Genomic DNA, 27,387 nt, shown 5'->3' with positions numbered 1-27,387 from the left:
ACAATATAAAATGGATGATTGAACAACCACTAGTCGTCCTGATCGGTGTTACCGGTGTTGCGATTGCACTATTCTCTTTCACCATGGAGCTCTTGGAATCCACCAAAGAAACTCATCCCCACCCAGTGCTAATAATTAGGGATGACCAATTCTACATCATCCTTCTATACAGGAATCAAGTTGTGCCCTCCATTCATTTTGCCTCAAGTGTATACCACGTCCCTCTCCACGGAGGACTAAAGTGATTCCTTGCATCCTTTCTCGGCCCTGAAAATAATTTACACATACTCCATACTAAATTATCCACAAGACAATCCCAGCACCCTCTTTGTACCTTCTGTTGCCATTCTTCGGCCTCATTTTCCTTCTTCCGTCTGGCCAACTCCAGGTCACTGATCGTGGATGTAAGCTCTGCCAATTCAGCAGCCTTTGGACAAAGAAAAGAATATCTTAGTGAATGATCCTAGCTTCAATGCTACTAGGCTCCTATGGGCCTTTTACCTACAACAATAGCAGCCCCTTAAACTAATGGAGACGCAAACCTGGGCACAAGTAAGATTCTCAAACAGCAATCTATGCTGTAAAGAAGTAAATGCATGGATGCTACTCGTCCTCTTAGCAAGTAACTAGTACGGGCATGCTGAGGTGCTCGATGTTATCGACGTTCGACCTTACATGGATTGGTGCTGGACAGAAGTTGATAAAACTAGAGGCTGGATGTTGTACTCTGTGAATTCACTAGATATGTGTACTAGGGTTCTGTTCTCACCCTAAATGCTGACTTAGTACTGCCATAACCCGTTCACGCCCACACTGTGCGTCCATCACTGCTTCTAGCTTTACTTACAGACTAACAAATGGTTGAATATTACTGAATGCCACAGGGATCTATTCTTCGTTAGTCACCACTAATTTTATCCATTAGGTTTCACTCCATCTTATGCGACGTTTGTAAGTTTAGAATCATGTTCTTTTCTAAAAGTCAAGTACGTAGGGGAGTGTTGAGGAAACGACCAATCAACAACCTTCGGTTCCATCAACAGATGGGCGGGCTTTCTACAAGATAGTCAGAGCTGCTCTTACTCCGGCTGGTACACTCTGAATTAAGCCGTCCCAAAACAACCTGCCATTTATCTGGGTGTGACATCATTATGACTTTTTAAGGTGCAACAGCCAGACTCATGTTGCACCTCATTGCGCCCTCAGAGTAGCAGGTGAAAAAGTACCTTAAGAGACCACCAATGAATATAAAGCCACTCTTAGACCCAGAACGTCTAAGGGAGGGTCAAAGATACTAGGAAGCAGACACTGGACAAGGAGCCATGTGCCATAAAGCAGGCGTCTCCTTGACCTCAACCCAACCAGAAGGGGACAACACTATTGCTTCTGCCAGAATAGGCCATTTTAATATCTGGAGCAGTCAAGAGTAGTTTTGGTTGACCTCTACTGCTCATGGGACTGGGTAACACTACAGTAAAGGGTGTACCAGCTATAAAACACGGGGCATCACAGAAATCTCCTATAACACAACAAATGTTTAACCAGTGCGCTTCCCTGAAACTGTGTTCCTGGATCCCCACATCACTTGCGAGCTCAATACACAAAGCACACGTACTCACCAGTTGCTCTTGATTCTTCTGCTGGTCCTGAGCCTGCCTGAGGAGTGTCTCTTTGGCCTCTTCTGCAGCTTGGCGTTCCTTCGCCAGCTTCTCGGCTTCTTCTTCAGCCCTTTTCCTCTCTTGTTCTAACTCCAACGCCCTCAGGGTCTGTTCCTCTAGTTCTAAAAAGAAAGGATAAACATGACACAGGTTCCCCACTCCACCGCACTTCTACACTCTTATCGCCTGATGTACAAAGCCGTTTTCTGGGCGCCAAAGTCTGAGATTTGCAAAATTATAGGGACTGCAACTGCAAAATGGCTTTTTGTTATGTACTAAACCCCTTTTGCGATTTGGTGACTGGTTACTAAATCCCTATTTGGAAGAGTGTCCCTTCCAAATAGAGATTTGTTATGGCATCAAGGTTTTACAGCCCAAATATGTTTACCAAGCATTACAATTGGGATGTTAATCCATTCACAGAAAAAAAGTTTCTTTTTAAATGTAGCCCCATTTCCTTTATGTAAATTTGGCCCCATTTATAAAAAATTAAGCTTTGTTTATTTAAAATATGATCACAAACATGGTGGCCTGCGGATTGACGCCAGCTGGCCACAATCACTGCGATGGCGTCCAATCATAGTGAGTCGCAATGTGCAACCTTACTCATGGACAATGATGAGGTAAGTCAGATTGCAGCACTCGACAATTTGGAATTTTGTGAACAGACGCTATTAACCCATAGGTCAGGTCACAAAATACCTTTACATTCTCTTTTAGTGATCATTATCCTATCACTGTAGTGCTCGCCGTTAGCTCCCCCAACGCCTGGCCAATCACAGCCTTACACCAAAAATAAGGGGTTGCACAGAAATTAGCAACACTTCGATCCTAGCAAAAGCTTCAGAAGTGGTAAGCCAAATCATTTGGAAATGTTAACTTGCTTGGGAGAAAACTGTGAGCCAGCTACTGTATGTGATAATTTCACGAGGTTTGTAATTCAATTTCTGATTCACTATTGATCCAGAACCTACAGCCTAAACGCCTAGTTTGCACATGGTTTAAGTCAGGATGTACAAAAACCCTATAGAGCGTTAAAAAAATGTAACGCAAAATCCCACAGGATGAGGTGGAGGTGAGAGAGGCCAGAAGGAATTACAAAAAAGCTATTGAAAAGAGAAAAGCTGATATAAGAACCAAGGCCTGGGACGACCTGGAACAGGCAGCAGTCCTAAAAGATAATCAAGCCTTTTGGGAAATTGTTAATAGGCCCTACTTCACTAAACAGCCCGAGTCCGGTATTGACTGCCATACTATGGCGCACGAATGGGCTGCTCATTATGTAAAAAATGTTAACCCAGAAAGGCCTGAAGAAAATCCAATGTTCCCTGTTGAGCCCATTGCAACCAGCGCAGCACTAGTTGATTGGGGGGGGGGGGGGGGGGGGGGGGGGGGATCAGAGCGGGGAGAAGGAGTGCACAGCCATACTCCGCTCAGCATCAGGAAAGGCAGCTGGTCCAGACGGGGTACCTGTGGAGTGTTTTTTAAATACAATTTAGATCTCTGGGGATCGCTCCTTACAAATGTGTTTATGTCTATAGTAGTTGGGGTTCAATTGAATCGTGGAGGCAGTCAGTCACTGTTGCTATATATAAAAAAGATAAGAACGTTCCAACTAACTACCGCCTGATTGCACTCCTAGACATTGGAAAAAAATCTTTGGTGCGGTCATTTAAGGGAAACTGGTAGTGTTTTCACTCGCCCAAGCATCCAAAGTGCAATTTGGTTGTCGCCCAGGAATGGGCACCACATAACAAGCTCTAAATGTTTCCCTAATCCTGGGTAAATATGTCAAGGCCAGGAAGGAGGGGTGGGGATACACATGGACCTCTCCTAGGCCTTTGACTTGGTGGATAGAAATAAATTATGGAACATCATGGGACTTGCAGGAGTAGATTCATCCATACTGCATGTGTTCCGAGAGTCTTCATCGAGATACAATATGAATATGAGAGTACGTTACTCCCAGTTAGGTGACCAACCACCCTGACCCCGAAGTTACCCGTGGTGTGAGACAAGCCTGTATCTTGGCGCCTTTATTGTTCCTATTTATATTCATGCCCTTGACAATTGAGGCGGACGGGATTTCAACCACCCTCCACATGCAACACATGGTTGCTCGCTATTCGGCACTTTCTGCTGTGACCCACCCTGTTCTGTATTATGGTGTGAAAGACCTGACTACAAACCCACTGCCTTCAATCAAACATTAGTGAATACTATTGTTCGGCTGTCCCGCATGTGTGCATCCCAACCTCTCAGGGATGCAGGCGTCGATAGTCACATGGGATCTGGGCTCAGCGATGACCTAGCCTGCAAGAATAATATTCATGCCACCATTTTAGGGAGTTCCGCAGCTTGTCTGAAGTGACCATTGCAGCATTCCAGGGCTCAGTCATGGTGACCATGGTCAATATGTAGCCACTCTTGTCACACATAACCTTACCAGGTAACCAGCTAAATGTATGAAGTAATCCTTTCAGCAACCTACATCACTTCCTGCACTACCCTAGATGGAGGCGCAGGCCCTTGGCCTGCCCCGCGCAGGCCCTGGACCCACCACGCGCCTCACTGTACATCTTGAAATTATTGTATATTGTACATTTTTTTTGTGTTTTTTTTTCTCTTTTGTTTTCTTTATCGGGTGGGGAGGGAATGTTGAACTTCTATGTTTTAAATGAAGGGAAGGGGATGTGTTAAGATGTTTACTTATGTTTCCCAACCACGTGAGTGTTAGTGCGCGCGTGGTGCCTGTGATGATGCTACAGATAGAATGTATGGATGCTCGGACGGCAGTTGCTGCTGAGAGTTACTTACTAGAATCATTAAAGAAGACCTCAACAACGTTACCAGTGTTCCCACTTCTTTTCATTGGCGACGAGGGCTTCCAGTAGTTGCTGCTCTCTCTAGTGTTGCTGGACGTCTTGGAACTTGTAGTTCTACCACGGCGAGGCAACTGCGACGTCTGGTCAAAATTCCCCGATTTTTGGTGTCTACCGACGGACGCATTTCTGGACTTTTCCTGGACTCTTCCTGTTCTTCGCGAGTTCCTCTGCCCGAGGATCTATCTGAATTTTGTTTTTCTGCCTTTTCTGCCTGTTTGCCATCAACGCCTTGCGCGCGAGTCGGCCTGTGCGCGAGTTGGCCAGTGGGCGTGCGTCTCAGCGTGCGTTGCTGCGTCACTGTGCGGCTCTTGATGCGTGTTGATATGGAGATTTAGAAACAACTCTCCGTTAAAGGCGCACTGTGTTTTTCATTTTCAGCGCGTTTGAAGCCATGTGTTGTGCATTTTGGACAACTCTACGTTAAAAGCGCATTGTGATTTTCATTTTCAGCGCGCTTGAAGGCATGTGTTGGGCATTTTGAGTAACGTTTTTTTTATATATACTTTCCAGTGCGACATTGAATTTTGCCTAACAAGCGATTTTAAGGCATTTGGACAAGTTGACAGTGCTGTACTGTACAGCTTATAAAGATATTGAAATTTCACAAGTACTGTTCAAGCAACTTTTAAAGACATTGCGAATAGCATCATTATTTTTCTTTTTCTTTTCTCTTTTGACATTGTTTGTTTGGGGCAGCAACTCACCTACGCAAATGGAAAAAGTAGCGACGCCACCTCCCTTTTTGCAATCACCTGGTCCTCCTCCCGTGATTTGGAAGCAATGGAAAGCCACTTTTGAAGCGTACATTGTCGCTATTGATGGAGATACTTTTACTTCAAAGAAGAAGGCATTGTTAGTGTACAATTTAGGTCCATTTTAGAGACGTTACCTCTGGAGGAAGTGAGAATACCCAATAGCTCAAATGAAAGTGGTGATCCACAAGTCATTGACTAGTATGCTTCACTAATTAAAACGCTCGATAAGAGGTTCAATCCTAAATGCAATATTGTTTTAGAACGTCACAAATTTTTACAACGTTCACAAATGCCTGGGGAGTCCATTGATGATTGTCGCAGCTTTGAGGATTTTAGCTGTGAACTGCAACTAGAGAGAGTTTAGAGATGAGATCATCCGGGATCACTTAATTGAACGCACTTGTGACAAGAAAGTGAGAGAGAGCCTTTTGTCTTCTGATGATCCTGATTTAGAGACTGCTTTGACTTTGGCTAAAACTGTCGAACATTCTCAGTTCTGTATGAAGGAACGGAGTACTTCTGCACCAGCTACTGTGCCTTCACTTGCATCAGCCGAGGTCAATTTGATCACTTCCAAGGTTTCTCCTAAAACTTCCAAGGTCATGAACATGAGTGTTCCTCGAACGCCAGTCAATAAACCAAGGAACGATGCTCAAGGCTTGTCATGCTATTGGTGTGGCAGTAGATCACACCTGGGAAATTTCAAATTTTGTTTTGCTGTTAATCAATCTTGCTTTAAATGTGGAAAGAAAGGTCATCTTGCACGCATGTGTAAGGTTACCTTTGTACAAAAAGCAACGTCACATACTGTTAGGAATATAGAGGAACATAACGTGGAATGTGATGATGATGACACTTGCTATGAATTGTTGATGTTATCTGCTTCTTCCATGGAGGCTGAGGGTATAGTGGAGATTGCATCTCTTGATGAATCTCAAAGGAAAAAATCCCCTACGTGTGTCATCAATCTGAATGATAGATGCACCAAATTTCTTGCAGAATCGCGTTCCCCGTTCACTTTGATTAATGTTAAGGATTTTGGGAACTCTAAATGAAATTTCTTTGGCACCATCATCCATTAAAATGTTTGCTTATGGAGGGAAAAGAGTAGAGGTTTGGGGCAAATTTATAAGTAAGCTAGAATTTAAGGGAGTGTACATCATGTCCAATTTATGTGGTTAAGGATGGTGTTAATTTGTTAGGATGGCATGAACAAGGTGAACTTGGTATCATTCTTGATCCCAATCATCCAAATATGGTTTTATCAAGGGACGAAGCAAAGCAGTATTATGCTTCTCTTTCTGATGTTGAGCTTGTGCATTCTGTAAGTACCTCGAGTGAGAGTGAGTGGGTTCATAATTATCCCGAAGTATTCAATAATAAGCTAGGCAAACTCCAGGGTTTCCAACACCGCATTGTTTTAAAAGAAGGGGCTGAGCCAATCGCACACAAGGTTCGTAAGGTACCACTAAGCATGCGCAGTGAGTTGAAGCGTGAACTTGAGAGGTTATGTGTTTTGGGTGTGATCGAACCAATTGAGGGGTCAGAGTGGTTATCGCCCATAGTTTTGGCGCGCAAGGCTGATAAGTCTCTTCGGATGTGTGTGGATTTGCGCGACTTAAATTCTTGCATATGGATAGATCGACAGCCTTTGCCCAACATAAATGAGATGTTATCTACTCTCGAGGGTCCAAAGTATTTTTCTACTCAACATATTTTCAGCTTACCACCAAATTGAGTTAAGTAAAGATTCTAGGCATCTCACGTCATTCATGACTCCTGAGGTTGCATTTCGTTATCTAAGAATGCCGTTCGGATTGGCGTCGGCTTCTGCAGTGTTTCAGCGTCTTATGGGTAATCTCTTTAAAAACACCGTAGGGGTCGTTTTCTTTCAGGACGACATTCTTACACATGGGAAGACTATACATGGACATAATGAGAGTTAAAACTGTTTTGGATATTGTAAAATCGTATGGGTTGACTTTAAGGAAGAATAACTAAGTTTCTCAGAGATGGTGTGGATTATTTAGGTCATCACATTTCAGCCAGGGGAGTGGAACCTAAGATGAAACTTTTAGACGCAATCCGGAATGCACCTGAACCGCTGAACAAAGATCAACTACGTTCTTTCTTAGGACTGGTTGAATATTACGCTAAATTTGTTCCCAATTTTTCGGACAGAACTGTGTGTATACGTAATTTGCTGAAGAAAAATGCAAAATATGATCGGTTTCAGCAATGTGCAAATGATTTCAACTCATTGAAAGAAGTGATTGTGCAGGCACGTCCTCTCAAGTTATTTGATCTCAACGGTCAGTGCATTGTTGTTACTGATGCCAGTAACGTTGGTCTGGGGGCGGTCTTAATGTAAAAAAGATCTGACAATAGGGAAGAGGTAATTGCTTTCGCTTCCAGAACTCTTCGAGGTGCTGAGGGTACCTATTCAACAATTGAAAAAGAATATTTCATTTCAGAAATTTTTTGTGGGGAAATCATAATTCTCAAAACAGACCACAAACCTCTGGTGGACCTTTTCACAACTAAAGGTGGCGGAAGAGCAACACCTCGCATAGCGAAATGGCAGTACAGACTTGCTGAGTTCAATTATCGTTTGGAGTATGTACCTGGTGTAAAGAACAGTGCAGCCGGTGTAAAGAACAGTGCAGCCGACAGTTTGTCTAGGTTACCCCTTTCTCACAATGACTTGGAACAAGAGTGTGATCAGCTGGAGATGGTGTGTGCCGTTAGTTCTGTATCTGAGAGAGGTGCTGCTTTATCTGAGGCTGATTGGAAGCTTGCGATATCTGAAGATGTTGACTTGTGTAAGGTAATTGATTTTTTAACTTATGGGTGGCCCAATGACAAATCTATATCTTCAGAGTTGGTTCCGTTCAGGAGAATTTCGGATGAATTGTCCTTGGTTGATGGAATTTTACGCAGGGGTAGCTTATTAGTTGTACCTAAATCACTATATAAAACTGTGTTACACTTAGCTCATGTTGGTCATTTGGGTATCCGCACTATGAAACGTAGAGTGCGTGAAGACTTTTGGTGGCCAGGTGTTGATCGGGCTATTGAGCACTGCGTCCGGGATTGGGGTGCCTGTGTTCTTAGTGACAAAACTCAAGTTACTTGTCCTTCTGCGGTAAATCCCATTTCAGTGAAAGAGGTACCTTGGAATAAGTTGGCATTCGATGTGGCTGGTCCATTCAATGAATTAGGTAGTACTCCCAAATATGCCTTAGTTTTGATTGACTACATGTCAAAATGGCCAGAAATAAAATTTGTTGAGGGGATCAACTCTGCTACTGTAATTAATTTTTTTACTGATGTTTTTCTGCGTGAAGGATTTCCATAAGAATTAGTGTCTGATAACGGTACCCAGTTGGTTTCTGCTCAAATACATTATTTTAAGAAGCATGGAATTAAACATGTCCTTACTTCTCTATATCATCCATGTAGCAATGGTTTGGTTGAGCGCCTGAATCGTGTTATTAAAGATCAATTACAATTGGCTTCCATTAATGGTTTTCATTGGAAGCAAGTAATTTCAGACATGTTGTGGGCTATGAGAGTTACCCCTCATGCTAGTACGGGTGTGTCACCTTTCACCTTACTCCGGGATAGAGTAGCAGGTTCTAAGCTTAATAAGGATTGGATGTTGAGGAAGGAAGTTGATGTAAGTAAAATTGGGCGGGTAGCTGATGTTAGGGGTGCTGCTCAAGCAAAATATGCGCATAAAAGCATCAGAACATCTCCAGTATGTCAAGGTGATTGGGTGAGAATCAAAAAGCCTATACTCATGCGCACAGGACATGCTATATTCTCTCCTCCTGTACGGGTCAAAGAGGTTAAAGATCATGTTGTAGTGCTTGACAATGGAAAAATTTGGAATAGGTCTTGGATTTCAATTGTACCCAAGTCCAAGGTTGATTTTGTAAGAGATGAATTTGGTCTAGGTTCCTATGTTTTTCCCAGTGTCAGTATGGATCTGAATACGAATACCACTGACAACTGTACTGTTCCTCAGCGTAGGTCTTTAAGAATCAAATCTGTTCCTGCCAAGTATCGTGATTTTGTTACATCTTGAAATTATTGTATATTGTACATTTTTTTGTGTTTTTTTTCTCTTTTGTTTTCTTTATCGGGAGGGGAGGGAATGTTGAACTTCTATGTTTTAAATGAAGGGAAGGGGATGTGTTAAGATGTTTACTTATGTTTCTCAACCACGTGAGTGTTAGCGCGCGCGTGGTGCCTGTGATAATGCTACAGATAGAATGTATGGATGCTCGGACGGCAGTTGCTGCCGAGAGAATTACTTACTGGAAGCATTAAAGAAGAGCTCAAGAACTTTACCAGTGTTCCCACATCTGTTCAAGCTAGTATGCATGTGGAGTGGGTGCAGCACGTGGTCAAAGGTGTGGAGAGAAGAGAAGGAATGGGGGATGGCGCGGGATAGAGTAGGAGGGGGAGGGCGCGTGCAGAGTCAGCGTCATGAGGGTGACCAGCTTAGAGCCAGCTATTCTGCAGCACACCAATTGAAGCTACTTAAAGTGGTTACAGGCCCCTAAAAGAACAAAGGGAGCTAGACATCTATAAACATGAACCCTTTCATTTCTAGCACTGTGCTTTCAAATTACATCTGCCACCGAATGAATATTCCTTAAACAGTGCTCCTTGAAGCGAGCAGGCTGCGGGGGCAAACACCTGCCTCAATTTGTAGTGGGAGGTTTACTCAAGCAGGCGCTCTTTAATTCCTAGTGGTAGCACATGCAGACCTTAAAGGTCTGCCCCTACTCTGTCACTTTAAACAAGGAAACAATCCACAAAGCCTCCATCACAATGAGATAGCTTTGATAATATTATGCTGTGAAGGATCGGGTTCCATCGTGGATTAACTGTTAACATAAGGCGAATCAATATTTAAAATAAAGCTACGAGGTGCAGACACGGATGGACAATTTGTGAAGATGGAGTTTACAACCAAGACGAGCAACCGAGGACCGGCGATGATCAAATAAACATTACGCACTAGACCAGGGGTTCTTATCCTGTAGTCAGTGGGCTCCTGAGGGTTCACCACACCTAATCATGGGGTCCTCGACTGCGTAGAAAAATAATTCAGCATATTAATAAAGCACATATTAATTAAAAAGAACACTGAAAATTGAAGGTGTAAAGGAGAAGAGATTTGAAGGTGGAAGCTAAAAAAATTAAGTTGGTGCCCTTATCTTGATTCGTGAGAGCAGCAAAAGTATAAGCAACCGGAATCTAGAATGGACGAATGAAGGTCTCAATTGAAGATGCACTGGAATGTGCTTACAAAAAGAGAGCATGCAATAAGTGCAACAAAAACAAAACAGAAATTGAGATATATATATATATATATATATATATATATATATATATATATATCAAGGGCATGCTATAGTGGCATTGTCCAGCAGTAGGGGGGAGAAATTGCTGCAAGGGTTCACACAACAGATTTGTGCCCAAACAGCAGTCCACACCTAGTTGCGCTTTCTTCGTCTGGTCTTCGATCTGTCGAAGCCTCTCCATCAGCTCCTCTTTCTCGCGCTCAATCTTTTCTTTCTCCTTCTCCGCCATTTCCCTCTTCTTCTTCTCGTTTTCTAACAGAGCCCTATGGATTACAAATATCTGTAAAAACAGGCCAAAGCATATACAGAGCACACAAGACATAAAATGTTTTATATGAAGAGGCAACAAGAAAATATGAAATACACATCTAAAATCACCAACAATATCTACAACATTCATCTCTCAAACATTTAATGGCTTAATACCATCATGTAAGCATGTAAACTATGTGGAGATCTCTAGGTTAATTCACCATCATAAACGTAGTCCATGAATATTTTGGGGAAAAAAAGGCCATGGTGCGACGAGTCAATTGTTCTCATGTACACATATAAAATCAGGATCTTAATGCTTTTTTAAGGTTATTGCTCCACCTCTTTTTTTCCAGTTGATAGTTGAGTTCAGATCCATTTTGGAGTACAAATTATGATAGGGTGCCCTGTATACCTCGGCAATAGACACTCCAATGTCTGCAGAACAACATAGAGAAGTTGGCCTAACGGCTAGGGCGCTCGACCTCGCACCTAGGGATCTGGGTTCGAGTCTCGGTAACGACGCCAAAAACCTCCTGTGATTCTGGGCAAATCACTTAATCTCCCCGTGCCTAAAATGAATGCGTGTCCTCATGTAACGTAACTGGTGCTATGTAAAGCGCTCTGATACCTGATCCAGTTCGGGTCTAGTTCGCGCTATATAAAAAACTCTGCAAAAAAAAAATATATATATGGATCCGAAAGATCCCTAAAAACGTAATTGAGACAAATTCTCTCAAGATTGACATTTTCTTTCAAAGGCCTTTTTTGAGATACATTTCTCCAAGAGACCTTGCAGTCTGCTGGTTACAGTATCCCTTATAACCTACAACAGCTTGTGCTGCGCCTCACCTTACACAACTGTGTCACTGACAAGCAAACAGAACAAAAATGGGATGCCAGTTCATTGAATGGACAGCAAAGAAAACCCACCTTCAATGTTTAAATTGCGGAGTCGCAAATGTATCTTTCGCATCACAAATCATGTTGCAGAATATAGCCTTACAGCCAGCCGTAGCGGGGTCTATCAGCCATTAAAGGCCTGCTTTAATGGCCAGGAGAGCCCGCTACGGAGGGCTCTAAGGCTATAAGAACATTTTGCCAATAGAGGGCAGAATTTCGAATTTGTAAAACAAAGGCCTCACGGAGCCAGAGTGGATTGATATCAGCAAAAGTGGTGAACAAACATTAGAATTTTGGTGCTCCTGGCATACACCAGCCATTAGAAGCCCAGAGCTACTCCATTGTCTTCAATGGAGTGCTCAACATTCCAATGTTCTAATGGACATTCCAATGTTGCTTTTGTTCACAGCTGTTGCTCTGAACAAATGTCTGTCAGAGTAGGAGGGGATTTATACCCCCCCTCGGGCTCTGAGAGGCCTTTGTTTTATTTGTTACAATATTCTGCCCTCTTGTGGCAGAATGTTTAATTGGCTATAGCCCTCCGTAGCTGGGCTATAACGGCCATTGAAGTCACGCTCCTTGTTCAAGGCCCTCGCCTCGGACCTTTAACGCTGAAGCGGGCCTTTAATCGCCAGGATAGTCCACTACGGCAGGCTATATTATAACACTGAAATGTTGAGAGCTCCACTGAAAACAATGAAGTTGTCCAGGGCTAATAATGGCTGGTATAAGCCTTCTGCTCCAACATTCCAATGCTGGTCTTTCAATTTCTCTGTTTTTCATCTAGAAATTCTACTCTGTGGATGAAATGTTCTAATAGTACTACAGCCCTTCGGTCTTGGGCTATGCCAGTTGTTAAAATACCCTCTTCCTCGTTAAAGGCCCTCACATTCAGCTCAGGCCTATACTGACTTAAGGGCCTTTAACAATTGGCTAAAGTAATGCCGTAGCAGCAAGTTCACATCTGCGTGGAGTATGCAATCTTAACGGGCCGTGCGAGACTTACCGCTCCATCTGTTTCTGATGCTTCTCCTCTCTTGCCTGGGCCTTCATCTGTTGCACCTCGATGGTGTCTGGCTTGCGTCGGCGCATGTACAGTTCATGGTTGCCCATGCACAGAGCTAGGATCCGCTTGTTAATTCGTAACCTTGGTGCATAGAAGACAAAGTCCTAAAGGTGACAAACAGAAGAAACGTAAATAAGGAAACTATCAAAACAAATTAAGTTCATGTTTAAGGTTGGAGGAGGAAGAGTGCCTAAGAACAACTAAGGAAATACTTTCTGACCCAAATGGCTTGTTGGAGAGACCTATTCATAATACTAACCAATTTACTATGCATTGTGAATATTAACATTTATACCGAGTCAAGTGTAAGGAAGGGTGCAGATGGCAAAGAGTCACAGCATTTGTAGTATTGACTTTACATGCAGGTTACATTTCTTGAACACACACAAGGGCATGTTTGCCTATCCCATGTCTGCTAATAAAGTGAATGAAGTGTATTGGTATCTGCCTCTATAACAGGTGTTCCACAAGGCCAAAGGCAAATGCCAAGTCAATGATGGTGACCCTTGTTTTGGCTCTCAAAGCACAGAGCGTCGGACCCCTTCAATCAGCAAGGTAGACAGTCCATGCCTGAGCCTTCTAGTCTAAGAAATGATCATCCATATGCAGCGCAACCATGGGTCCATTTTCACAACAACCGTCCAGAGATGCCCAGCGAACATGTGGCACTATCCCAGTCTAAAATGGAAATGCAGAATCCCCATCACTCAAAGGCACCTTGCATCAATAGTTCAATGGATTTACTGGGGTGAAAAAGCTTGGACAAATACTGGCACAGTCTAAAAATACAAAAAACGAACTATTCTACCAGATTTTAAGGATTTTACTAAATAAAACATACCACTGGTTGCTGCAATACGCCAGCCCACCTGCACCCCTCCAAGGCGTTGGTCACCCAGCACCCCATTCAACAATATTAAAAACAAAGGTCTTACTGGTGCTTTTTTGTCGATAGGTTTAATCACAAACTTCTTGTCGTTGAACGAAATATTTCGGATCTCACTCCAAGGGAATCCAATTTTTGGTGTCAACCTAAAAGAAACAGAAAGGACCATGCAGGATAACTAAACTAATAATTATTAAAGGAGCATCAACACAGTTCTCTTACAATACCCTTTTCTACTTTCCTGCAACAAGTACGCGAAATGATGTCTCCAATTCAACAATAACACATTTTTTAATAAACATTTCCAAAATATATAAAGAAATTCGAAGGACAGAAGTGATATCTGGGACAAAGAATGGGCAAAAACTAAAACAAATAAAGCAGACAATAGAGAGTAGGACAGCAATTTATCGTGAATTTACCCATCTCGGAGTACTGTATGCAAGAGCACGCTACAATGGTGGGTTACAACACATCCTTGCTGCAGTCTAGGGAATCGTCCACCAAATTTATAGGTGAGTGGCAGGGGTTTCTTAAAAGTACTTTTATAAGTGAAATATTAAATAAAGCAATTGTTGTGGTTAGGTGGCACTGCCAGGTCCACTCCTGACAATTTCCTGCTTGCTCTTTACCTATGGTACCTTCTATATGGATATGCAGAGAGCCCCTATTCACCTTTCCCATTTACTTGGTACTTCTAAGTCCCCTGTTGCCATTTGTCATTATCCTTGCACCTCTGCTCCATGGTTTTTATTACTCCAATGCAGCAGGGAAGCCGACACATGCATGGACTACAGAGTCTCGCGGCTGATTTTATGGTCTGAGAATCCCAGACTCCGGTGTCATTTCAACATGGAGAGGCGTTGCAATGGAAGTACAGCTGTTTAGGTCAGCAGGAACTAAAAAGTTGTATTTTGTGACCAGTGGATGAACCAAAAGTCTTAGTTAGGAAAGTGCACACTTCTTGTTCTCTTAATGATTGCAAATATAAGTCTTGTGTCAATACAAAAATATATTACAGTTCGTGCTGGATAATATTTCAGTATCAAACAATGGTTGACGGAAAGGGTCACACAGACCAAAAAGGTGAACAGAGATGTTCTAATTCTTCCAGCCGTAACCAGAGTGGCTGTAAGAAGGGGTGAATACATAACAAAAGCATCACTTACAAGTAAACGGTCTTTTAAAGACCTGTGAAGTACTAGACGTCGCCAGCCGCGAAGCTGTCGCAGCCCGGGCTGACACGCACGAGGTGGGGGGGCGTAAGCCCGGTGAGCCCAATGGGTGTTGCGCGCCTGAATCACACTGTGGATACGTGTACACGTTACTGAGGCCTACCTGAACAGAATAGTATGTTTGGCAATCATGCATTAGTTGGATTTTTAAAACCACAGCAGAACTTAAAAGCAATGTTTAAAGAAGTCTAGACATATTTAACATTGGGGGCGGCATTAAAACGTTTGAGGCCCACCTGTCTAGAGGAATGTGTAAAAGGAGAGGCTGCGCCCAGAAACATCTTAAGTTGTGGGGCCCATTACTTTAAGGATCTACACTCGGTGGATTTGGAGACCTTTCTTTTGTTTTTGGTCAGATACTGGGGTCATGGTAGGGTGACCAGACGTCCCCGTTTTCCCAGGACGGTCCCCGTTTTTGGAGAAGTGTCCCCGTGTCCCGACACTTTTCTCCAAGTGACTCAAATGTCCCCGTTTTCAACCAGTGTCCCAGATAAACACAGAAATGTCCCTGTTTTTCATTGTTCCAGTTGAGCATGTGCGCACATGCTCTCTTTGCACTAGTGTTTGCTAGCCTGTGATGTTTTATTGATTTTTGGTAAATATATGCTGTAGTCCTTAAAAGTGTAAATGTAGTAGGAAGTACTAATGCTGCTGTGTAAAGGAGAGGGCTACCAATAAAAGACCTCAGATTTGTTGTCTGTAATGCTTCATCTCGGTCTGTGGAGGGAGCTGTTGTTGTCCCTTTTCTATGTCTATGACAGCTGTCAAATAATCCTACTTTTGTGTCGATGGTTACTGCAAACCGTAGTCCTGCTTCTATGTCTATGACCTGTCCCCGTTTTTAGGTCGAAGCACGACCTCTGCTTCAATGCGAAGCATTGATAGCAGAGTCTGCTTCGACAACTATTGTGATCCGTTTTTGGGAATGTGGACAGGAAGGGTGCACGAGCTGAGTAGCTCAGTTTTCACCTCGTGAGCGCGCACGGCGCCGTGCCCCTCTCCTGTCCACATTCCCGTGCGCAAACACTCTACACTCACGCATGCGCACATACACAGGCATAATACACAGGCATACACAGGCACACACACACTGCATACACACACACGCAGACCCACGCGCACATACACACACACTGCATACACACACGCACACACACACGCGTACACACACTGCATAAACACACGCCCCCTCCCCCCCCCTTACCTCACCAGGCTCTTTTCTTGCGGGCTCCTTCTGCCTAGCTCCCAGTGGATGGACGGGTGCGATGCGGCCAGGGGCTCCAGTGCTGCTACGGCGGGCGGGGGCGACGCGGCAAGGAACGGCCAGGGACTCCAGTGCCGTCCATTACCTCTTGTATGCCCTTAGCAGGCGGAGCCGGAGACGCGGCCAAGAACACTCTGCGCCTGCGCAGTGTTTTGAGCACTTTCCCGCATGAAACCCAGTTCTCCAAGCGTTGCTCGCATCGCACATTTCAAATGTGTCTTAATCCAGCACTGCTTTTGAAGTGCTAGTGCTTTTCCTCCCACACCTCCCTCCCTCGAGGCCCTCCATGCTGAAGCGTGTGACCTCTTTTCTCTGGCAGGATCTATTGGAACGGGTGGTCCCGGTATCCCCCCCCCCCCACTTCCCCCCCCTGGGGTGTCACAGCAGGCCCCCGAGGGAGCCACCGCTGGACATATGGCGCGAGCTTAGAGTGTTGAACTTCCTGGACCGCGGCGCGAGAGCGGTGTGTACACACACACGCACAAGGCCGGATTAGCCGCTGCGCTTCCCCCACCTCCGGATGAATAAACAGCGGTTGGTGCCAGGGAGACAGAAAGCTGACACACCAAACACCGCAGCGGGGAGGGGCAGCTAGGTCCAGAGGCACCCGACCCATGCTTGGCCAACGCAGCTCTCCAGGGTTTCATGCCATGGCGTCCCTGCAGTTACGGCCAGGGCCTCCGCATCTCTTTCTACAGTCTACACGTCTCAGCAGAAACAAATGCACACAAAACATATACCCTGGAAACACAGATGTCTTCTCTTCCCATTGCATGCGGCAGGCTGCTATTGAAAGCTATAGATATGGCTGTTTAAATGGAGCCAAGAAAGGGCCCTTCCCGGAAGACACGCGGTGCCCACCATGGAAGAAGCGCAGTGCCACTGAAGGGGAAGGGTCAATGTGAAGACTGGTTTAGTACGGGACAGTAATGCCCCCCCGCCCAAATGAGCAGATCTTTCCAAGCCACTGTTCCAGTGGTGTAGCCAGGGTGCCCTGGGGCATGGTGAAAGCACCGGAAATAGCCATCAACCCACTGGTTAGATAGCAAATAGTCCTAATTTGAATGCAATGTTCACCCAACATCTCTGTGCCCTGGTGCCACTGCACCTGTTGCACTATTTATACCTACGCCGATGCCAATATCAACACATTTCAAAATGCAGGTCCAGTGCAAAGGCTTGAACACTCCACCTCTACAGCTGTGCTGTGGGGGACCATCCTTAGAAATCTACACGTGAACATTCCTCTGTCAAACATTTCAGCGTTTCCCTCGCCGCTCCCCAGAAACACACAGAAGGGTACATTCTGGAACTCGTCTCCCACCGCCTTACCACGGAGTCTCCTGGTATTCCCCTATAGAAGCCTCAGCTGAGGGGAGAGGGATGGGGTCCCCCGTTGCCTTGGTTTCCAGATGCTGTGGTGTTTCTTTTGTCATTCACAACTGTAGGGGGTGGGGGTGAGTCGCCAAGCAGCTTTGATCGAGAGCATGTCAGACTGTCAGTGTGTACTTTGGGAGCTGGGTGTCAGATAGTAAACATTTCACATAGGTTACCAGGCCTCGCGTCCAGGAAACGAACATATTCAGGGCAGTTCTCAGCACTTTACCGGTGTACGTATCCCCCGCTTTGACGTCCTTTCCAAGAGCATCCGGTGCGAGCACTGACAGGGACCGGCTCGTTACCAGAGAACGGGAGGAGGACGGAATGAAACCGGGTATGTGAGGGCGTGGTGCTGTACCGTTTAAAGCACAATAACTGGACTAAAAATTGCCAGGCATTACATTAACGGACTTGTTTCATCTGCCTCCTGCTTTTCAAACGCAGGCTTTTACTTCTAAAACACGGGCGCGCACTTTTAACAATGGCGCCCGTGCTTGTTTTAAAATCCCGGGACAAGCTCAGCACGCCCAAGCTTCTTCCCTCCCCCCGGCTGCAGCTGCCTCCTGCTTTTCAAATGCAGGCTTTCAGTTTTCAAACACGGGTGCGCACTTTTAACAATGGCACCCATGCTCATTTTGCTTTTATACAGAAAGTCGTGCCCATCGGCATGTGTGTATCCGGGGTTATGCTGTGAGTGCTGTCGCCATCCTGGAGTTAAGGGTACCCATCACGGAGACCAAGAGTCCAAGACCCATAACGGGGAGGGTGGCGCCGCCGACGTGGTGAGTGATTCGGTGCCCAATGCTTCTCACCCTCTTCTTACTCCGTTCCCGTCCTCACTGTACCCTTCATGCCCTTCTCACCTGACGCGTCTCTTAAAGATACTATTATAGCGCTTTTAGACCCCTCCCACCTCCCAACCCAGCATGGCGAAGCGCCTTTATTTAATTAATATCACCAGTGCTTTCAGACCCCTCCCGCCTCCAAACATAGCAGGTCAAAGCACCTTTATTTATTTAACATCACTGGTGATTTCAGAACCCTTCCACCTCCCAACATAGCACATTAAAGCCCCTTTAGTTAATTAATATCACCAGCGTTTTCAGACCACTCCCGCCTCCCAACACAGTACGGCGATGCGATTTTATTCTGTACTCCTGAGGCTCAGCCGGGAGGTTTTACTTTAAAAAACGTGTATTTTCTTAAAAATTGTGTGTCATTGTGATTTTAAAACTGCGCACTTCCCCTCACCTGCATAGCGGTTTGGGCACTTACTCTTACCTCTTGACTCCCTGGCAGTCGATTTCAACACCGCCACGGGATAGAAAAACGCCATTCCCGACAGCAGCGAGCAAGCCTGCAGTCAGGCCACGCCCACTTCTTGAGGCCACGCCCCCCAAGACTACTTAAAGCGCCGCTTTCCCGCCCTCATTTCATCTGTACTCCTGAGGGTCAGCCGGGAGGTTTTACTTTAAAAAAACGTGTATTTTCTTAAAAATTGTGTGTCATTGTGATTTTAAAACTGCGCACTTCCCCTCACCTGCATAGCGGTTTGGGCACTTACTCTTACCTCTTGACTCCCTGGCAGTCGATTTCAACACCGCCACGGGATAGAAAAACGCCATTCCCGACAGCAGCGAGCGAGCCTGCAGTCAGGCCACGCCCACTTCTTGAGGCCACACCCAATCTGTGCTTAAATATGTGCAACACCCGTACGCGCAGCGGACGGGCGCAGCGGGCGCGCCGTCAGCGCGCCGAAGGCGCGCCAAAGGCAAGCTCGTCTGGGCCCAGACGGACCCAGGCCCAGAAATGCTGCCGGAAACCCCACGCGCGCGCATGGTATACACTGGAGACATGCTCCGCGCACTTCAACCGAGAACAATCTTGGCCTGTTACCATACGCATACCGAAGGTAAACCTTTCTACTACTGTATGCGCTGCGCTCCACCCCCTACCGCATCTACAAAACCCGGACTTAAGATTGGCCTTCTTAATTGCCGTTCCCTCCCCAAACATGCAATTGAAACAAACTTGCTAATTCTAGACCATGACTTTGATTTGCTCTTTCTTACGGAAACGTGGCTATCAGACAGCACCGACTTGGACATCGTCGTGGCCCTGCCTCCAGGGTACTGCTGTCAAGCACTTCATAGACCCAAAGGGAGGGGAGGGGGGGTAGCCATAATTTTTAAGGATCATCTCACCTGTAGAACCACTGATGCTCAAATCGAGGACTGCGAAAGCTGCCAATTCTCCATTCAATTCTCCCCAGCCCACTCCCTGTCGGGCTTACTGATCTACCGCCCCCCGGGAAAATTCCTTAACGCCCTTATTGAATCAGTCGCACAACTAGCATCCTCTGTCAGCAATTTTCTCATTTTAGGCGATCTTAACTTACATTTGAAAGACCCTACAGATCGGATAGCCGTTGACCTTCTCCAAGACCTGTCGTCACTCAATATCCGACTGGTAAACAATGAACCCACCCATGAGAAGGGACACTTATTGGATCCCGTCCTCACCAATGCCACAGCCATCACTACTAAGCCTCCCCTGATCCTCCCTTGGACAGACCACTTTCTTGTCCCAATCTCTTGGGAAACCCCCCTCACCGACCCTCAAACCCCTAAAATTCAGACCACTGACAGACGGTGGCACAAACTTGCACCTGAGGAATGGGCCGCCGTTCTAGCAGAGTCCACTCCCGAGCTCTCCAGCGATCCAGCTATGGCTGACGAGCAGGTCACTGAATGGATCACCTCCTCTCTTGATGCACTCATCCCTAAAACCTCCTCTCTCAAACACTCCAAAAGAGTAGCCTCGGCTCCATGGTACACACCAGAGCTTAAAGCCCTGCGTCAAGAGTGCAAGAGAACGGAACGATCCTGGAGGAAAGTCAAATCAGAAACAAATAAAGAGATCTATTCTGCTTCTCTCCTTAATTACAAAACCACCATCCGTAAAACCAAAATCGTGTTTTTTCAGGAGCGAATAGAGAAAGCAGTATGCTCCAGCAAGGAATCCTATGCTATCCTAAAAGACCTTCTGAAAACCCCAGCACCCGGACCTAAACACCCCACTGACCCTACAGCTGACCAGACCAAATGCCAACAATTGGCGGATTTCTTTCACGGGAAAATCCTAAAAATCCTCGAGGCTATTCCCTCCGCGATTCCGGGTGAGGAACACGATCTCCCGCAACCGTCAACACCCTGCCGTCTTTCTTCATGGGGCCAAGTCACGACTGAAGAAGTAGAAGACACGTTAACATCCATAAAAAGCGGCTCTCCTAAGGATCCCGCCCCACTCCGAATTCTCAAAAAGGTAGCCTCCACGATCATCCCCCCCGTGACTCACCTGATTAACACCTCACTCCAAAAGGGAGTCGTACCCCCAAGCTGGAAGGCGGCGGTCGTGAAAGCTTTGTTAAAAAACCCTCCCTCGACCCCGAAAACCTGGCAAACTATAGGCCCATCTCCCTACTCCCAGGAATCAGCAAGATTGCTGAAAAACTGGTGAATAGAAAACTTTCCCAGTTCCTGGAGGCCAATAACATACTAAAAAGCGCCCAGACGGGCTTTCGCCCAGGGCAGGGCACAGACATCGCCCTCCTAGCAGCGGTGGAAGAGGCCGGAACGCTATTGGACGGAGGAGGATCAGTGGCAGTGATCCTCCTCGACCTAAGCGCGGCCTTCGACACCGTCGACCACCGACTCCTTATCAAAAGACTCAAGGGAGCCGGTGTAGAGGGCTCCGCCTTAGCCTGGCTTACATCTTTCCTGGCTCAAAGGACCTACCAAATCTGGGAGAACAACGCCCGTTCCTCCGAAATTCCCCTCCAATGTGGCGTGCCTCAGGGCTCCTCCCTGAGCCCCACTTTATTTAATATCTATATGTCCACATTGGAGGAGGTCATCATTCCATTCGGAGTGAGTGTCGTCAGTTACGCTGACGACACACAACTGGTTGTGTCACTATCCCACCCCAAACAACAACCAGCAGATCTATTTAATTGCCTTGTGGAGGTCCATCACTGGATGAACACCTCTGCCCTAAAATTAAATGGGTCAAAAACGGAGGTTCTGCTCCTGGGCCCAAAAGGACTCACACTGTCCCCAAACATCTGGCCAGCCTGTCTGGGCCCTCCTCCAGAGCCCAGAGAGGAAGTAAAGAGCCTGGGAGTGTGGCTTGACACCGACCTCTCATTCAACGTGCAGGCAAAGAAAGTGGCCGGGACCTGCTTTGGACTTTTGAAGTCATTGAGGAAAGTCCTGCCCATCCTGCCCCCCAACTCCCAAAAGTTGCTTATTCAAGGCCTAATAATCTCGAGGCTTGACTATAGCAACGTGATATACCTGGGCGCCCCAGAGATGACCCTGAATAAACTTCAAAGAATTCAGAATACCGCGGCCCGTATCCTCACGAATACCCCTGCCAGAGCGTCAGCCAAACCGGCCTTAAAACTCCTCCACTGGCTCCCCATAAGAGAGCGGGTCAAATTCAAGGCCCTGTGTCTGGCCCACAAACTACGACGAAATCAAGGCCCCCCTGCTCTCAAGAAATTCATCGCCCCTTACAAATCCTCAAGACCTCTCCGTTCTGACACCGAAAACCTCATTGTTGCCCCCAAATTCAAGAGAGCTCGATCGGGAGGAAGGCGTTTCTCAGTCCAGACTGCACGACTTTGGAACGCTCTCCCCCGAGCCCTGAGTCTGGAACCTCAATACCTCCGGTTTAGGAAACAACTCAAAACTCACCTCTTCCCACAGTGAATCACTCCTGGCCCTTATCTTGTTCCTTGTTCCGCCCTCCCCGTCCTCTTCCTTGTCCCTCCTTCCCTCTCCCCCCTCCCTTGGTCCACTGTACTCAGGAGATAAGATTTTTTAGCGCTGGGATACCTACGGGTGACTACGCGCTCTACAAAAATAAATAATAATAATAATAATAATAATAATAATAATAATAATAGACATAGTGCTTTCAGACCATTCCTGCCTCCCGACAGCATGGCAAAGCGCCTTTATTGATGTACCATAACCAGCACTTTCAGACCCTTTCCGTCTCCCAACACAGCACGTCAAAGCACCTTTATTAATTTAACATCACCTGCGCTTTCAGACCCCTCCCACCTCCCAAGACAGCACGGCGAAGCAACTTTATTTATTTAAAATCACCAGTTTTCCCTATAGTTTACAAAACTGCAGATACTCTGTGAATTGCATATGTGCTTGGGCAAGGGAAGTGTGTGACTAGTTTTTAACCATTTGTGTTTGGTCGCGAGTCGTGCTGCTTTCAATTTTGTGGCCGCACTTGTATTGTTGGTGCCCAAATCACAGGAGCGGATAACTTCATGAGCAGCACACGGTAACACTCTAGGGCTCTGTCAAACGAACAGTGGGTGCATTTTAATTCACACTTTGAAAAAAACTAAAACATGGCTGTATTTCAGATATGCTTATCGAACCAGGAGCAACTGCCAATATTTAATTTCAATGCGATGTGATTTTTGTCGTGTCAGAGGTAACAGTTTCCGTTCCATTTCAAATAAAACTGCATTTATGCTCCAGCTCATTAATAAAACGTTTTAATCATGTGTGTTGTATTTGAGCTGACTCTATGCATGTGCACCAACGATTCGAGAAAAGAAACTTAATCCACAACCAAGTTAATGTTTTAATGTGTTTGCTGATTTCTTTGGGAACCTTCCCTAAATTTCAACAGACACTGTATTAACTTGGGTACCTTATCAACAATGACTTTGTTTCTTTTAAGAGGAATCGATTCTCTTATGCTGCATCAATGTACCTATGCGTGCTTTATTGCAGTATGGCTAACATGCATCTCACTCCCATATGGTTATTTCACAGACGCAATAGACCCTCGACCTTCCTTTGTGAAATTCAAGCTAAATTGGGCGTTTTCTTTCTTTGTATGTGTGTTTTTTTAAGCTTTGCGTTCATTTTCAATAGTGGTAACATTGTCATCAAGCAGGCGATTTTTAAGCTCTCAGGAGTCCGTTTTAAGTCTCAGAAGTTTAAAAGTTACGCAAATATGTATGAACCACACAATACATCTGATAGGCTCCGTGGCGTCGTCGAAACCAAAGTAAATACTTCTAATACAACGGAATTTATTTTTGTTGATAACCTCGTGCGCAGTGGCCTCGCTCGGACCCCCATTTGTTAAAGAGAGTAGGCACCCTTCCCTGCAGGTAAGCCATGCTACCTGTGCCCACAGCGACAAATAAATCCTGGCACAAGGCCCACATCTTTGGAATGTTCTGAAGACCATTATTTAAGCAGAATTTTACTTGTATCAATGCCTCTCCACCGTGAACTTAATCCTGTCACAGAATGCAAGTGTTTAACACACTTGGAAACTTGGGACACCCTGGAACCCACGTCCCATTAAAGCAGTGTTTATAGTTTCCAACCCAATGTCTTGAAAGTAGGCGCACATATGATAACTTGTGCGTCACTAACATCCAGACAATCTGGTCAAATACCTAACACTGCTGTTCACACAGGGGCAGAAGCACCCAGAAGTGGTTGATAGGCCTCATAAAACAGTTTTTCCTCGTGATTTTATTTTGTTGTTCAACATTAAAGAGTGAAGATTCTCCAATGGTTCCCTTTATTTCATATTTCTATAAGGCAGCGCCACTGAGCTGTGATCACAGCAGTGTGGGTCTGAGTAATATCAAGTCATAATTGCACGAGGTAGGAGAGTGGTGCAGAGCGGTTTATGCATTAAAGTACTGAACAAGCAGCAATCGCTGTAGGTCTAGACTGAACTGTGTAAGCAGAGAATGCTATTTGTGATCTGACTATTAGAAGAGGGGTGCTAGAGATGAAGATTTAGGTGCATCGACAGAGCTGTGGAGGACCTTTGGTCCTCAGTCACAAAAGGTATGAGGCACTAAAGTTCAGGACTGAGGTGCATTGACTGAGTCCCAGTGGTGGCCTTTTATGATGTGATGCACATCTGATCTAAGCTGCATTGGCAGAACTTAATTATATGCAGCTTAGTACTGGAATCATAGGAATTGTGGAAGATTAAGACAGAGGTGTATTGGAAGCGGTATATCTGGCAGTCTTTACACTTCCATTGATGAAGATCAGGGAGCACTGGAGAGCTGCCTCTCATTGAACAAGCATTTGCAATGCAATAGGTCTCGCATTACTGAATGTTTGAGCTATTGGTGTTGCATTATTATTAGCTATGCCAATAGCTCAAACTTTAATAATGCGAGACCTATTGCATTGCAAATGCTTGTTTGTTTTGAGAATCTGGTCACCCTAGGTCATGGGGTCACGATGCGTCGTAAACTATAATCAGTGACTTTCGGTGGCCGCCCTGCCTTTCTGTTAGACTGTTTTGTTATACCTTAAATAAAAACTAAAACAGATGTGTTGAAAAAAAACATCACCTTGGCATATGTACTTCTCCCTAGGAACTCAAAACATAAAACCGAGGGCCGAGGCCTCAGGAGAGGAGGAAATCTCCGATCGCGGATTTCGAATTGGTACAGCTTCAGCGGCAGCGTCCACAGGGTGGCGCTGTGCTCCCATGGAAGACCAGAGGGGTTGAAAGAAAACTAAGACTACTCTGGAAAGTTCTCAGCAGCGCTGGACTGTATTTAAGTCGCACACGTAATTCACGTATCTCGGGTGCGGTCTCAGCGGTGGGAGGGGGGCGGTGGGGTAGGGGATAAAGGGGGCAGGGGCTGCTCGGGCCTTCGGACAGTGGCCCCTGAGCAGCTTTACGTCTCTTACTGATTTCCAGTCTTTGTGTGTGGGGAGAGCATCATTTTGGGCCAGCTGTTTAAATGCAGCAGTGATGCAGGCTCACGCGCCACAACTACGCGCTCTCGAAGTCTCGGCAGTGCTACTGGGCGATTTTCTGCAGACAGTCCGGCTGGATGAAGGTGAGGAGACGCCACATATACAGATGAAAACATTTAATGAAAGTGTAAATCAATGTTGTTTCTAGGGTCGCTGAGAAGGCCAACCAACAGTCAGGGGTCATTACTAGTATATAATGTACGAATGAGAAGTACACACAACCACATGTAATGTCGTATTAATAAAAGACGTGCTCTCTGCTGACATTCTGCATTCCTAGCGTTGGGTTTACATGTTTATTACCAGGGAAAGGACGACAGCCATTGTTTCGTCGATAAGTGCCTGAGAACTTTGATTCCTCACACTGAAAAAATATACAAAAACTTAAAGTGTACGTCTGCATTTCTGCAGCCTTTCTTTTCTCAAGTGAGTGGCTATGACTGAGCAAAAAGAGTCATGCCACGTGCACTGCAGTTATCCAAGCCAGATATATATTCTACCTGCATTCGTAACTTAAACCCTGCCAATCCACCCCTGCTGCTCGCCGTAATTTTCCCCCAGATCCTCCCCCTCCCGCCGCTACCTGCCATGGGCAGCAATCTGGGGGATAGCCCCAAGCGCCAGAAGCTCTAGCTACACCACGACCTCGGTTTTCGCCGGCACTGCAAGATAGGGTGAGCAGTGAGCCCAGGCACACTAACGGGAGAGGATGTGGCACAAGGGCCAGAGCTGCAGACTTTGGAACTTGGGAAAATAGGCTCCATACCTGCCAACTCACACGGTGCCTCCAGGTGACACGATGTAAGCTTCCATCACACGGTCTCCTGGTGAAGAGACGATATCACATTATGGCAGAAAGAACAAGCTGCAAACTACTATAAATCGTGTTTTTTCAGCTTGTTTATGGAGACTTCCTAGTGCTGAGGTCCATAAGAGGTGTGAACACACACCAGGACAGCAGCACCAGCCTCAGGAAGCTATTTCTTTTAGGGCGGGGATAGGGGCGATTCGAAAGTGCCTTGTAGGTATTTTCGGCACTGAGCAACGCCCCTTCAAGGCCCCGCCCCTTCCACAGTGAGATTGTTCTTAAAGTTGGTAGGCATAGGGTTCGAGTTTCTGAGTCAGCTCAATATCCCGTAATTCTGGGCAAATCACTTAATTTTCCCCATGCCTAAAAAATGAGTCCTTGAGTAATGTAACTGGTGCTCATATAAAGCGCTACAATACCTGCGGGTCAAATTAAATCGATAAAAAACTGCATCTAGGGGAGGAGCCTAGCTCGCGACCGAGATGGCCGCGTTTTAGCTCGGCTCCGTTCAACCGCCTGTTTTCTTCGTTTATCCTGTATTTCTCCTGCCCCGGGAAGCCCTCCTTGCTGTGTTTCGGTATTGCAGACACTTTGCGGACACTTACCCGTTGCTCCGGTGATCCTGGGTGCTGTCGATCCTGTGCGGTGGTCCCGCTCGGAGCCTCCGGGGCGGACTGGCCTGGACCTCCTTGCTGCGCCGGGACGTGACGGAGCGCGATGGTCGGCCCTTGCTGGCGCTGTGGATCTGGTTGCGGAGGCTGATGTGCGAATAGGCCGGCTGTGCCCGTTGGCGGACCCGACTGGCCTGGGCCTTGGGGTGCGGACGCTGCCTCCTGCGGGAGAGCCTCCTCATTTATCCGGCTTGGTCCCCCCTTTGTTCCCCGGCCCGGCCATTTTGGATTTTCCGCCCGGGCTCGGAGAACGGGGCCGGCGGCACGAGGGGGCCGACGAACATCCTTCTTCTGGTGGGTCTCCTTCCTGCCTTGGGGCGCCCTGCCGCAGTTCGGCTGACCTCCTTTTGCTTTGGTGTTGCCCCGGCCGGGGCCCCCGACGACCGAGGGCTTGCTGGGCTC

At 46.1% G+C, this 27,387-nt stretch overlaps 1 protein-coding gene across 1 annotated transcript in view; it reads right to left on the bottom strand.

Moving 5' to 3' along the window:
• Positions 1–27,387, bottom strand: part of MSN (moesin) — a 221,186-nt gene that overhangs the window by 6,691 nt on the left and 187,108 nt on the right. The window contains exons 7-11 of the mRNA XM_078640121.1: positions 13,833–13,929; positions 12,838–13,001; positions 10,809–10,939; positions 1,620–1,780; positions 335–427 (exon numbers count right to left, since the gene is read on the bottom strand). Of these exons, the coding sequence (XP_078496247.1) occupies positions 335–427; positions 1,620–1,780; positions 10,809–10,939; positions 12,838–13,001; positions 13,833–13,929 (646 nt within the window). The remainder of the gene's footprint in view (positions 1–334; positions 428–1,619; positions 1,781–10,808; positions 10,940–12,837; positions 13,002–13,832; positions 13,930–27,387) is intronic.

Source organism: Lissotriton helveticus, chromosome 4_2, assembly GCF_964261635.1.
Source record: "Lissotriton helveticus chromosome 4_2, aLisHel1.1, whole genome shotgun sequence".
Lineage (NCBI taxonomy): Eukaryota > Metazoa > Chordata > Amphibia > Caudata > Salamandridae > Lissotriton > Lissotriton helveticus.
This window is presented reverse-complemented; position numbering and strand designations above follow the sequence as displayed.